Source organism: Mirounga leonina, unplaced genomic scaffold, assembly GCF_011800145.1.
Source record: "Mirounga leonina isolate KUSES-001 unplaced genomic scaffold, KU_Mleo_1.0 Mir_53, whole genome shotgun sequence".
NCBI classification, from domain to species: domain Eukaryota; kingdom Metazoa; phylum Chordata; class Mammalia; order Carnivora; family Phocidae; genus Mirounga; species Mirounga leonina.
This window is the reverse complement of record NW_023270807.1, coordinates 29,978,831-29,994,390: the sequence shown is the minus strand read 5'-3', so window position 1 is coordinate 29,994,390 and position 15,560 is coordinate 29,978,831. Positions and strand designations below refer to the sequence as shown.

Here is a 15,560-nt window from a genome sequence, read left to right as displayed (position 1 = left end):
GCAGTTTCCCAGTCTTTTATCAGTATTGTAGTAATTTGCATTTAAAATAAGTATTATATGTGTTTTTATATTTACCTAAACTATTTTTGCTTTAAATAATAAATATTTATTTGCATCAATTCAAGCACCCAATTGATATTTTCAGAACTTTCATTTTTCATTGCCTTTTCTGAATTATTGTTAACAATATAAAGAAATGGTTTTAATGCTCCTCATGGATCTATTTAATAAGTGTTTCACCTACTTTACCAAATCATGTGTTATTATATTTTAGGTACAAAACAATGCTTGAAAAAGAACCAGTAAATGAAAACAGAAATTAGTAACTTCTCACTAAGAAAACATCATGTTCCTTGTGATTTGAATTTGCAGAAAAGGTTTTGGCTGAGAACTGAATTCTCTTGGTTTATGTCACAGGCAAATACAAAAACAGAATTTATATAAAATCTCCTGGCCAAATTGCATAGTATTCATGCATCAACTAATTTTACCACATAATTGGGAATTTAAAACTATGGCTCACCATTTCACTCCCAAGTGACCCCACTTTTAAGAAATTTCAGCAAGCCAATGACTGCCACCTCTTGTGCAAAAAGGAAGAACATTTCTGATCTCGCAGAAGTGCCCCTGTGAGATGGCACTGGAAGGAGGCTGAGTTATCAGCCCATGCCCTGTGCCTCTAGTTAGAGTCAAATATTCTGCAATCTCTGGTCAGTGCTTGAGACTTTTTGCTCCGTGTAAGGGAGAAACATACATTCAATAATTTGAAAATTTACCTGACCTTGGCAATGCACTTTTGGACCCGTTCGAGCAAAGAGTAAAAATATGTCACCTTTTGTTAAATGAGAAGCTGCACCAAAAGCAATCCAGATAAGCAAGTTTTCTTCATTTCTGGGTCTGGCTGCAACATATATATTTTAAAAAGCTAAAAATATGTCCTTAATGTAGAATTTATTGTAAACATTCTTCCTGTTCTGAAGAATTCTTTGACCTACTTACAATTAATGTGTTAAACTCTACTACTCACCCATTACCAAGAGCACAATCCATTAAGAATATTTGCATTTTTAAGTTGTAGATCCAAATTTAATGTTCAGAATAAATATCCTAAGAAAATATAAACTAAAGGAAACATTCATTCTTCAACAGAATTTCATCAAAATTAGTCAATGTCATGTCAACAAGCTGATCAAGTACTTGAAACTTCAGTATTAATGGTAAAACAGATCATCCAGATTGGAATGTATAAAACTTTATAAAGACATAGATAAAACTGTTAGTTTGCAATTTCCTGAAATAACAGTGACAGCTGAAAATGTTCATAACACAGTTTAAATACATTTTCATCTAAGAATGTACTACATGCAATGTAAACAGATGGAATTATAGCCATTTATTATGATGACCCAACATATGAATGCATTTAATTGTGTTTCATATATATATATATGCATATATATATATATATATGTATATATTTTTCTCCCCCCCCGAGGGAGGTATCTGAAAGTAATCTAATTAGTTTAGGATTAAAAATTTTACAAACCAGAAAGTGATTTTTGTTGGTATTTAATTGTTTGGATGTATTGTAGCTTACTAATAAAGACTGTCAATTTTTTATTATTTAGCTTATATAGCAAAACTCTCAAATAAAAAAAAATTCTGAAAATGTTTCTAATTTCCATACATTTTAACATTTAATAGTTCTATGATGTATGACATTTGAAAAAATACTCGACATCTTATTGCTAAGTTAAATTTCATCATTTAAAGTCCTATTTAAAATTCTAGTTCTGAAAAAATCCTATAATAATTATTGACAAAATAACTGTTGACTTTCTTTAGAAGTTTAAGGAAACATTTTAAGAAGTTGATTGACATGAGTAAATAATAATATGTAAATCCTAAATGTCCCATACTGAAAGCAAAATAAATCTTACACATTTTTTTGGTGCGCTTTTCAACTCAAAGCTACTTCATTTATGGACTTTAACTGGTGACGAAAAAGAAATGGCTCAAAAAAATATCAGCTCCAAAAACTGACAAATGTGCAGCAAAAGATTATGAAAACATGCAGTGATTTCATTAAATTAACAACAATAAATAGAAAAATGTAACTAACGTATTACCAGTTTGTGCCATAAATTTAGCAGCATCAGCTTGTTCCTGAGGGACCCTTTTTTCATGAACAGATCGAGGTCGCTGACTTTTAATTGTATGATCTCCCATCATTCCAAATTCTAAAGACAGAATAAAGGTATATGAAAGCTTGTGTGTAGACATTTCTCACAAATTACATTATTGTCTCATGCAATATGTTCCTGCATATACCTAGAAGTTACTGATTAAATTTACAAGTCTAGATTTGCGAGGCTGATCTACTTGGAATATTTCTAAACTCAAGTCAAAAAATCTATAAACAAGAGCAAAGTTTCAAGAAACAATAACAACAGTCAATAGAATTACACATCGGGTTTTAAGTCAGCTTAATTAACAAATAGTGTAAGCTTTTCTGATAATGTTTCCAAGCAATACATCAGAAAAAAAATACAACCACAGTGTTAACTGTTGTTTTTCACAGAGAGAATCCTGACTGCATAACAGCCATTACTGAGTAGTAATCACCCCGCTGCCGGCCCCCACCCCCCATCCTGACCCCGGAGATTTTCAGCACTTACTCTTGAGGAATGAATGAATAATGCTGTAACCTGGTTTTCCTAAGGTAAACAAACATTCACTTAATGGAATATTTATCCAAATATGGGGTTGTCCCTAGTGTCCTTTAAAAGCTCATAGATACATGGTGGCTGACTTAATTCTAATTCTCTCCTGCCCTGTCCCTAGACAGTTGCTCATCCCTTTTCTAACCACATGTAAGACAATGATTTCTCCTTTAAGAGTTATGTTTTAAAAAGATGTGGCTCCAGGTTTCTGTTATTTAATCCTTTAATGTTGTACCTCCTGGGAAAGGCAAAAATATCTGGGCCTAACTCGGTGACAATGGGGAAGAGAAAAAATAAGTTGAACAAAAGACAGACTCCATGTAATACATTTGTGAAAAATTCATATGCTTGGAATTCTGCAAGAGTTCCATGCTTCTGGCACTGTTGCTGTAAAATAATTTTAATAAAACAAAAGCCGAATTTATGGGATAGTTGTTGATTCTGGCTCAGGGGAGGGTGGGTAGGAGAAAGGGTATTCCCAAGGGGCAGGCTATCATGGTGTTTCTATTACATCCAGACAATTGTTGGGCCCTTAAGACTAGGACTTGAATACACAACAAAGATGATTGAGTAAAACATGTTCTAATGATAGTGCAGATATTGCCAGAACCAATGTCAAAATTTGGCAATGTATAATTTTACCTTTTCCAATTAATCTTTAAGCTTCTGCTAAAATATTACAACTTTGTGCAATGGAGCAGTGTGTTTTGTAAGCACTAATTCTACCCACAATTTTTATTTTATGTAAGGAGAAAAGACTAGCATACATTCTTGTCCATCCTGGCGAATTCCCACATAAATATTAAAGTGTGGCATCTGACAGATTGATTTGTCAGAAATTCTTTCCAGATATTCTACCCAAGAGAACATCCCAAGAGAAATGTGAGAAATCTAAATGTGTGTTTGTTTTTGTCAGTTTGGATGAAATCCAAGGCAGGAAATGGAAATTTTCATAAAATGTCAGTTGGTTTAATCTTGTAAAATCCATCATTATTTTCCATTGCTGCCAACATCCTCTCATTCCATTCATTTATGTATGTAGTATGTGCTGCCTAAACTATGTTTCATTATGCTAATAAGAAGCATCTAATCACATATCATTTAATGATTTTGGAAATTGACTGTTTAGAAAGTTTATATCTAGACTCTTATGTACTACCCAGATTTTAAAGTATTATATATAATTGAAAATTTTCTAGGTCTGAAACAGCAAAGAAATTTAGTAGTAATTTTTATTAACATTATGCTTTAGCTTCTGTCCTCTTGAATTTATCATTTAAATTGTATATGTGTGTGTGTCTAGCACTTAGAACATTTAAGTCAGAGTATGTGCGTGCATAAATAAGTTGCAGGCTTTGATGGTCACATTAAGGTAGTTTTGGCACTGGGTGGGAAAAGGATACCAAAAAAAATTTTTCCATGCCTACAACTTTTTTTTCAGCCTCTTCTTCTTCTCTTCTTTTTTTTTTTTCCTTATAACTTCTTTTAGTAAGTAACTTTGTTAACCTGTTCTAGAAGAAGACATTTCTTCAACTCAATGGCAGCATGAAAATAGCCTTTACTCTGTTTTCTAAGAATAAGTAGTTTATTTGTACAAGGACTATAATCTTGAAATTTACAGGTCTGAGTATGTTGGCAGACACTGCTGAAATAATTTTAAAAGTGTCATTAGCGGCGCCTGGGTGGCTCAGTCGTTAGGCGTCTCCCTTTGGCTCAGGTCATGATCCCAGGGTCCTGGGATCGAGCCCCGCATGGGGCTCCCTGCTCGGCGGGAAGCCTGCTTCTCCCTCTCCCGCTCCCCCTGCTTGTGTTCCTGCTCTCGCTAACTCTCTCTCTCTGTCAAATAAATAAATAAAATCTTTAAAAAAAAAGTGTCATATTAAATTTTTAATGATTTCTGAAGTTTAAACACAAAGTACTTATCTTTAAAAGCAGATATTAGCATCTGTGTGAACTATTTCATATTATTAGCTGGAATGTGATTTAAATCTCTCAAACATAGGTATCATACAAATTAAATTTCAGTATTCTTCACTGTAGTCAATTCTACTCAATTTTACTCATCATTAAAAATCAATGTTATGTGAGCATTAGTGCTGATACTTAACCCTGGGATACTTAATACTGGGTCACAGTACTGAAGAAGAACTTGATTATATAGTTTTGTATAACCAAAGGTTTCAAATGAAAATTTTGATTATTTGTCAATATAATTTATCGGGAAAACTACTTTTAAAAAATGAAAACTAGCAGGATGGCTTGATATAACTAAATTCCCTGTAAGACAGAAGACATACTAACAATTTGTTTCTTTTTCTCAGGTGGAAAAACAACACTATGGTGGTATTTTTTTAATGTTCCAGACCTACTGTTTCTGCCCTAAAACAATCTGAATTTGTAAGTGAATCATGTAAACAATTATCTAACCAAGTAAGTTTCTTTTGCCATGTTTATGTGCCAAGTGTTTGAAAAAAAAATACATCTTTGTTTTAGGGTTGTTGTCAATGGTAAGATTTAACAACCAATGTTATGGTTCCATACATATCTCACAGTGGGATATTTTCAAAACATGTGTGTTCCCTTTCATGATGATTTGATCTTCTTTACTTCTAGTGAAAATAAAGGCCAGTTGGATCATCCAAATGTAGAAAAAAATAAGGTATTAGTTTTGCTATTATTTTCTTATGTGGTGAAGGTAGGTTGAGGTAAACCTTAAGCATATTATGCTCTCTGGATACTAAAAGTTCTTCATGGGTTGTTGATTTATATTCATATGATTCTGAGTTGGCAAAGATAATATACTACATTAGTTACACAAGGAAAATAGCATAACCAAATAAAAAGATGATCTGCTTTGGGTAAGCAATGAAAAGCAAGTTATGAAATCAAATGAAGTAATGTGCAGCATAATATCGTGTATGTACATACAGTACATGGCTTATGAAAATACAGGCTCACTTCCTATATACTTATATTGATACTATCAATGAAGTGGTGGGTAAATAACTGTATGCACGTATAAAACTCAAATGACTGGAGATGACTTTCATATTTAGGCACATTTTTCTCATAGAACCTTTCAATGTGCTCCTTGATAAAAAGCAGTAGTCTCTGGAAGTAAGACATCCTCAAAGCTACATGAAAGAAAGTTTCCAAAAATCTGTTGCCTTAAGAACAGTTTTACGTCTTCTCTTCCCCCTTCCAGAAATATATAAGAGGATCATTAAGAAACAAATAGACTTGAAAACTGACTCTTGACAGTCAATTATTAGTTGTGAGGTTTTTGTCTAGAAATCAAGGGTTATAATAATGTGAAATCACAGTCATCAATAAGTGAAAACACACACACATCCATTTGCTATTTTACCAAGTGTTGACTTTTCAATGTGCAGGTGCATCAGATTAGGTGGTAAGTTATTACTGCAATCTATTTTGTGATGTAAATACTAACTTTACTTGTTAGCTAACTTTCCTTTCCATTTCCACAGAAACCACCCTAGCCCAGGCCATGAGTGACTGCTTCTCAAAAACTCTCCAAGTTATGTCTTACTTTCATTCAATGATCAACATGCACTACTTTTTGTCTTGGAAATGGTCAAACCACTGTACCACTTCTATCATCTTTCTCCATGTGAAACACCTGTTTTTCTATCCATGCCTGCAGTAAAGCACCTCCCCAAGCCCAACTCCCATGGCACTACCTCCATGAACTATCAACCAATCATAATCAGGTTTTGTCTTTCTAAATTTCTATTTCATGCTGTACCAATAATCAACTTTCATTTTAATTTTCAGATTGGTTTATTCCTTGTACGAAATTACAAACCTCTTTGAGAAGGAAATATGGCTTATGAGTTTTAAAATCACTTCCTGCTTTGCACCTAGCTGGGGTTCATTATTTATTTATTTTATAAATACGTTTCATGTTAAGAGTTGCTTCTCCAAAATGCAAGTTTCTAGATGTCTAGAACCCTTTCTTTAACTTGCTTGGTGAACAGTTCGGTGGGGAGAAAATAAATTTTTTAGTGAAGTACTTGAAAGTTAGTTATGTATGATCATGACAGTCAACATTTCTTTATCCATAAATATATTCAGGTTATTATTTAAATAATTGCAATAGTGCCTTTTTTTTTTAACTTAAATCTCACTAACCTAAGACAAAGCTTAATGCCTTAAAAACAAAGTTTAATTTTTAACAGTAAACATTTAGTAATTACTTATGTGTTAGGCACTAAATTTACAAAGATAAATGAAAAATAGTCTCTGATACTGTGAAGCTCATAGCCCACGGAAATCCACTGAACCTTTGTTATATGTGAAATTATTTATTTTAATAAAAATATTAAGCTAAAAAACTCAAAACCCACTTTTTCTATTAATTTCCTAAATATCACCCTTAACTAGAATGACTTGCTAATGTGTCTCAAAAGAGAAAATACATCTTTTAAGCCACGCAACTGGGCATTTGAAGTGACATTTCATTTGTCAGAGCATAACAAGTAAGGATATTAATGTATAACTTGTTGGCAGAAGAAAGATTCTAACATCTGGCTGGATTATGGGTGGTATAGACAAATTCTGTTAAGAAGCAACCAGGCATTTTCTGAAATAAGATTATATTTAATGCATTCTAAGTTCGTATTTTGCTAGAAGCATGAGTTACTAAATGTGTTCATTCATTTTTACACTTTTTGGAAATGGAGTTGTTACAGTTATTTTGCATGCAAATTTTTTGTGCATATTATAGCTGTGAGGTGTTTAGATAGTGAAGAGCAGTCCAGATTATCAGTCATTATGATATCTTTCTGTTTTCTGAGGTTTTTAAAAAATGTTTTGTTGACATTTGATCAGACTTCAAAATTGTATTCTTTCACTCAACAACTATTTGAGTGCCTACATAGGTGCTTTATGAAAAGATAGAAATGTTGGGGAAAAGACTACAATCTGTATTATCAAAGACATTTCTAGAACTGGCATGGATGTTAGAAACAAGGAATATTAAAATTAGACATCATTAGGTGAAATCCTGAAGGACATTGGTTAAAAATGCTATTGATTATAAATACACTAATTTCATTTTCCCCAAGAACCAAACAGGAATAGAATATGTGGCTAGAAGACAATTTCCAAAGAATTCAAGAATGAGAGCTAGATAATAAATTAAGAAATATCAGGAAATACATTGGCTAATTGAATTAAAATAATAAAAAAGAAGTATCAGGAAATATTTAAAATATTTTTTTTAGAAAATTGAATTAATATTAAGAAGTATTTAAAATAAAATAAATTAAGACATATTAAGATATATTAGAAATCAGAGAAATTCATCATTAAACTTTAAGAGGATAATTGATATTCTTTCCTTCAAATTGGTTCTCGGTTACATTTCCATAGTTAGATACCTGGGTATAGGAACCAAGAGGCTATATCTTACAATAACAAAGCAGAATCTTGTTTTTCAAAATACTCCCACAGAAATAATTTTTTAGGTAGTTGGCATGACTCTGTTAGGTAGATGGGTAATTTTATGCCTCTTCTAAAAATGGACAAAACAGAGAATGGTCAAAAGGCAAACTGCTAGTATGTTTATAAAAATTTAAAATGTTCAGGAATTTTCAGTTTTCTTTTTTTTTTTAATATTTTATTTATTTATTTGACAGAGAGAGACACAGCGAGAGAGGGAACACAAGCAGGGGGAGTGGGAGAGGGAGAAGCAGGCTTCCCGCCGAGCAGGGAGCCCAATGCGGGGCTTGATCCCAGGACCCTGGGATCATGACCTGAGCTGAAGGCAGACGCTTAACGACTGAGCCACCCAGGCATCCCGAATTTTCAGTTTTCAATTAAGTTGTTAACTTATGAAACAATATATTTTGTAGAAGCAATTTTCAAGTATATTTAATGCATATTTTCTTTGACAATGATGTTATATTTTATCTTTATTCAAAATAGGGACTTTGAAATAATTACATATAATGATGATTTATTTTTAGATCTCCTCAAATATGTATGTGAAAATTATATAATAAAACAACTTATTTAGAATAGTTCAGGAAATTTAGGATATAAACCCTTAAATCATTGCTTTTATTCTTATTTTGTCATCCTTCTGGGAAATGTTAGTAAACTGGATGCACCATTCCATGTAAGAAATCATCAATGTGTATAATCATGTAGGAATTATTTGTTAATATTTCTTATACATTAGTCAATTGCATTTTATGACCTCATATCTTTTTGAGATAACTATTGAATTTTTATAAACTACCAGTAATGTTTTGCTTGAAAAATATTTTATTTGTTGGTAATAAGGAAAATAAATGTAGAATCACATAAATGATAAATGCAATTCTACTTCTAATAGTAAACTAGTAGCTGAATGTCTTTTCTTGTTGGCCTGTGTTAGAATTTAATTTAGCACACTAGCATATCAGTGGCAAAATAAGATGTTTTACTGTGAGCTTTAACACTTCTGGCAGAAGACTAAAACTCTTACACTATAAGATTTGAGTGATCCTATTGCTAAAGTGGCCTCCTAAGATCCTAGGAAATCTAACATATAAGAAAGTAAACTAAATCGTCCCTGGATAAATATTTCTATATTTTCCTAACAAGAACAGGGCTTGGTTGCTTTCCTGCCAAGTTTTCTGACATGCAGAGTAATCCTCTGTGGGTAGAGTAGACTCTGTAGGGATTTCCAAATGGAGGGGAAGGCTGTTTCGGGAATGACAAAAGACTTGTCTTTTCAGGCTTCCCTGGAAGGACAAAAATGAATGAGTCACCTGGTGATGCGAAGCTAAATTCTTCTGAAGGGAAAACGATTGACCCTAACAGTGATTTAAGAACTTAAGAAATGGGTGCCTGGGCGGCTCAGTTGGTTAAGTGACTGCCTTCGGCTCAGGTCATGATCCTGGAGTCCCGGGATTGAGTCCCGCATCGGGCTCCCTGCTCAGCAGGGAGTCTGCTTCTCCCTCTGACCCTCCTCCCTCTCATGCTCTCTCTCTCAATAAATAAATAAAAATCTTTAAAAAAAAAAGAACTTAAGAAATGTGTGGTAGGGGATATGGAGAACTGAGGCAGAGGAGTATTTAGGGTTTAGTACCTATAAGTTGCTATTATTAATGGAAGATAAAAGTGTGAAGAAGAGGGGCAAGAGATATTCCTGAAGGGATTGGTGGGGAGGGAAATCAGAAACCTCTCTTACGCCTTACTAAGAACCCTGGAATGTACCTCTATTTGACTAAATGTGAAATATTTGTAGGGTTTAAGCAATAAGCAAGGAATCATGGTTTGATTTGAATTTTAGATAGATTAATTGAAGATCAAGAGCAGACTATGTGGAACAAAATTAGGGCAGTATAAACTATGAGGAAGCTATTGCAATTGCCCATAAAAGACTGTAACTGGGTTGAGAGGAAGGTTTGATGGAGAGCTCACTGGCAGCTCCTAGCCTGGGTAAGCAGGTGAATGGGGGTACTCCCACGAGATAAAGAATTAGAACCACACACAAAACACTGGCCAGTTGCAGCTTACTGCAGGTTGAGTACTGAGTACATCTTTGGACCACTGGGTTCAAATTGTTGGCAACTAGAGCAATTTTCAGTGCCCCAAAAAGTTTATAGGAAAAGTTTTTTATAAGGAAGTCTATGCTTAGAAAAAGTGACACTTTTTAGTATGATATTTTTGATAGATGTTACCTTTGTATATATTATGCATATCATATTATATATATATTATATCATGTATTTATTTAGAATTTTTAAGAAACATGATTCCTCTCTAGTTTTGAATTTAATTATCCTTAAAATCAATGAACATATATTCAAACTTGCTTCCGTAAGTTATCATTATTAGTACTGAAGCCCAAGTGGTATTCTATAGAGAACTAAAAATGTTTAGCTTCTTCAAAGCAGTGCTTCATATACCTAAAGACAATTTTAACTAAAATGTAGTCTAATGCTGAATGTAGAGGGTGGACAAATCAATGGGCAACCGGCAGGTGGAGCTCTTACTTGAGAGCATCAAGCCTTAAGTTCTCTTGGCCTGTTTGCTCTTCTTGCAAAAGGGGATTCTGGGAACATGATTCCTAAAGTCTTTTTAAGCTCTAAAAGTACGTTTTTTTCTCAGGTCAGAAATTGGCCCATGAACATATGGACTATCTCTCAGCAGATGAAATGGCCTAGAGGACCTGACCAAGCTTCATGAATGGGTCTATACACAAGACACACATGTACTAGAGTCTAAGTAAAAGAGAGGGGTGGTTGCTTCTAAACATTTTCCTAAGTCAAGCAATGTTGAACAGTTAACTTGATCCATGCCTGAGCACTAAACCGAGGTTTACTTTGCATGCGAGGTCTCAAATGCTCTAATACTTATTTAAACATATACATCTATGCTGTAGCTACCATCCGCACTGGAGAGGGATTTTTTAAAGAAGATTATATACTTCCAAAGGTATTTGGGAATGAATGAATTCAGGTCATTCAACAAACATTAAATAGGCGCTTATTATATTCCAGATGGTTTTTAAGTGTGTGTCTTATATGTAACATATGTAGTTGGATTTTAAAAACCCCATCTGATCCTCTTCTTTTTAACAGGAAATTAAGCCCACTGACATTTATTATATTTATTAAAATGTTAAAATTATTTATTCCATCTTATATTAGGGTTTCTTTTAAGCAAGTATCTTGTTTTTCCTTCATTTTTCCCCTTCTCTAATATTTTTGGATTGATAGGAATTTTTTATCCTCTAGATCTCTTACTTCAATTATTCAAGCATTATATACTAATTTTCTCACATGTACTGAAATACATTTTTAAATCTATCAATATCTTTAGTGCATCAGTATCTGTACTCTTTCCCAAACCAACACAAGAATTTGGGTATGTGGTCACTTGTTCTCTGCTTTGACACTCATATGTCATTTATTTTCCCAACTGCTATATTTATACACTGCTTTAATAATTTAGACTTAACTATTAGTTGTGTTAATTTCTTTGTAGATCTTCTTTCTCCGACTTGTTTTTAATTTTGCTTCAGCATATCTTTTAACAGAGAGGGTCTAAAATTGATTTATCTTGCCCTCACACTTGAATTTTTGTTTGGCTAGGCCTAGAAATTTAAGGTCAAGAAGTTTTTTTTCTCACTAAACTTTGAAGATAACTTTCACACTGAATCCTGGGATCTGGTACTGCCTTTGAGATGTCTTTTGGGAAGAGAATCTGCTTTTCTTTCCGGAAGCTTTTTCAGCATTTTTCTTTTTTTATCCTTGGAGTTCTGAAATTTTGCCAGTATGTGTCTAGACATTGGGTTTTACCATTCAGTTTGCTTGGTACTCCCTTTCCCTTTTCAATGCAAGGATCAGCACTTTAGCTGAGCACACTGAATGAGTGTGTTTTCTCCTAAGCCAACTTCCCCTCTTCTTGGTTTTCCTCCATGTCACTGTGGAGTTTGGGAGTTACCACAAGCTACACTCTGCTTCCATCTCAATCCCCTACATACTCACTAAGAACTTCTCTGGGAAAATTGAACCCCCAATTTCTGATTTTTAAAGAGTAAGTGCACCACATATTACTTTCCATTTCATTCTCTGAACACTTTTCTTTCCTACTTAACAGAAACCTTTCCAAAGAGTCCCCTCTAATTCTTCACTTCCCACTCACCCAACTATGTCATGCAATCTGACTTCAGCCTCTTTCCTTGAATGAAACTGCTCTCTTGAAAGTCAGCTGCCTCTTAAAAACTGTCACATTCATCTTGATTCCTTCAGCATTTGACACCCTCCTACCCTCCCCTATCCCACAACTTTTCTTAAAATGCTCACCTCCCTTGGCTTTCAAAGCTGACAACTTGAATTTCTTCCTCCTCCTGACTGCTTTTCTGCCTCCTTCATTGCCTTAGTGACTCTTGATTCCCTAATGTTAGTTTTCCCAAAGCTCCTGCCTTAACATTCTTTCCCTCAGAAGTTCCAACCTTTCCTAGACTAAGGTATCACTTTCAGGCAAACAACTATCAGTCTTTCACTTCCATGGGCCAATCTACAACTTCTAGACCACCTGCACTACTGTGCAACCTAGATATTTTGCTGGCAAACTTAGCATTTATGGAAACAGGTTTATCATTTCCCTTATGAGAGCTGCTCCTAGCTATGCATTTCAAATTTATCTTTAATAAGCATACAGTGCTCAAAATAAATAGTTCACAAATGAATAAACAGCAAAATAAAACTAAAAGCTGACCAAAAATAATGCAGAAAATTTAAGGCTTATCAAAGTATCTTGATGAGCCAGTTTGGTTATGTAAAGACAGACCCTAGGGCCTGATCTGGAAAGGTGAATAACATAACAAAGTAATAGTTTGAAATTTACTGAGGCTGCCAAGGACAGAAGGTGAGTCTTATTGGGGACAATAGAAAAAGGAGGGGGGGGTGAGGTTTAACAGACCTTGGGAGGGGAATAAAGAGAGAGTTATCCATAAAAGTGCTGGGAGGATGAGACAAGAGGAGAAATTAGACATTCCTTGAGGAAGGACTATCAGAAGCAATTTTAATAGCAGTGATATTAAGTTTTAATGTATGTACTATGCTGGGGTGAATTACCTCTCCACTAGAGCCAACTTTTATTGAAAGCTTACTTAACCAGTGTTAGAGATAGTTAAAAGAAGATGATAAAAGAAAAAGATTAATTTCATGTTGAGATTTGCAAGGGGCAGAATAGAAAGGATGGCCCCAGAAGCAAACTACAAAGCAATGGTTGATAATATAGCTAAAATACACATAAGAGTGAATAGGAAAATATGTAAGAAAAACATGTAACCCATCTCTCAAAGAATCCTTAGGAATATTAGGGAGATATTAAATCTCTAGTTCTAAATTATGTGGCAGATCAAACCTAGTGTTTGTTTAAAAATTATAATAAGGATAGTCCTCAGAAGCCTGAAGAATTTGGGAGCACATTGATAACAACTCCAGGATTATGTGTTGACATTCTTAAACTGGTCTCTGGGTAGCTCATATTGGTAATGTAGATTAAACATGGTCCTTCTGCTGATTTTGTACTTTTGACAACATATGTTAATATTAACATAATTTAGCAAGGAGCCTAAAGTTGTTTACTCATTATCATAGGTGGAGGTTTCAATGAGGTTGGTGGCCAAGTGGCCAAGGACAGGCAAAAGGGGTTAAGAATGGCCCTTCTTACATCCTAAATCCTTCCCTATTTCAGTTTTGGGGTTTTCTTCCTCCCACACCCCAAATTTCACAGGCAACACTAGCTCTTATTACCCAATTGTAGTGAACTTTCCCACCAAGACTTAAGTGGGAGAAACAATTAAGATTTTGCTTCTCTGGAGGAAAATAATGTCTCTTTTGTGCTGTAGTTTTTATTTTCTTTTAATGTTTAGCTTCTGTTTTCTAATTAATTATAATCTCTCTTCAATTCTATGTATTCTATATATTATTATTCCTTTGCCAGAAGTTTGTGTCAGAGTGTGTGTTCCCACCTGACTTAACAAGTTATTTTAAAATGGATATACTGGCTTTTGATGACTAAAGTTTGATGAGTCAACATGGTGAAATAGTCTTGCCAACTATCAATTTAAGCTTTGGCTGCATTTTTTAAAGTATGGAATTCAGAACTCTTGGGTTACTTAGCACTTAGTTGTGGTCATCATTATTTTAAAAAGAGGAGTATTGATCATCTTTGACAAAGCAGGAAAGAATGTCCAATGGAAAAAAGACAGCCTCTTCAACAAATGGTGTTGGGAAAATTGGATAGCCACATGCAGAAGAATGAAACTGGACCATTTCCTTACACCACACACAAAAATAGACTCCAAATGGTTGAAAGACCTCAATGTGAGACAGGAGTCCATCAAAATCCTAAAGGAGAACATAGGCAGCAACCTCTTTGACCTCAGCCGAAGCAACTTCTTCCTAGAAACATCACCAAAGGCAAGGGAAGCAAGGGCAAAAATGAACTATTGGGACTTCATCAAGATAAAAAGCTTTTGCAAAGCAAAGGAAACAGTCAACAAAACCAAAAGACAACCGACAGAATGGGAGAGGATATTTGCAAATGACGTATCAGATAAAGGGCTAGTACCCAAAATCTATAAAGAACTCATCAAACTCAACACCCAAAGAACAAAGAATCCAATCAAGAAATGGGCAGAAGACATGAACAGACATTTTTCCAAAGAAGACATCCAAACGGCCAACAGACACGTGAAAAAGTGCTCAATATCGCTCGGCATCAGGGAAATCCAAATCAAAACCTTAATGAAATGACTGGTGTGACCAGTCAGAATGGCTAAAATTAACAAGTCAGGAAATGACAGATGTTGGCGGGGATGCGGAGAAAGGGGAACCCTCCTACACTGTTGGTGGGAATGCAAGCTGGTTTAGCCACTCTGGAAAACAGTATGGAGGTTCCTCAAAAAGTTGAAAATAGAGCTACCATATGATCCAGCAATTGCACTACTGGGTATTTACCACAAAGATACAAAAGTAGGGATCTGAAAGAGTACGTACACCCCGATGTTTATAGCAGCAATGTCCACAATAGCCAAACTGTGGAAAGAGCCAAGATGTCCATCGACAGAAGAATGGATAAAGAAGAAGTGGTATATATATATATACACACACACACACACACAATGGAATATTATGCAGCCATCAAAAGGAATGAGATCTTGCCATTTGCAGTGACGTGGATGGAACTGGAGGGTATTATGTTGAGCAAAGTAAGTCAAACAGAGAAAGACATGTATCATATGACTTCACTGATATGAGGAATTCTTAATCGCAGGAAACAAACTGAGGGTTGCTGGAGTGGGGG

General features: G+C 34.5%; 1 protein-coding gene across 1 annotated transcript in view; it reads right to left on the bottom strand.

The window, feature by feature from the left end:
* The window catches only part of ADGRB3 (adhesion G protein-coupled receptor B3), a 706,366-nt gene that overhangs the window by 427,468 nt on the left and 263,338 nt on the right, over positions 1 to 15,560 (bottom strand). Inside the window, exon 4 of the mRNA XM_034991475.1 lies at positions 2,130 to 2,240. Coding sequence (XP_034847366.1) covers positions 2,130 to 2,240 — 111 coding nt within the window. The remainder of the gene's footprint in view (positions 1 to 2,129; positions 2,241 to 15,560) is intronic.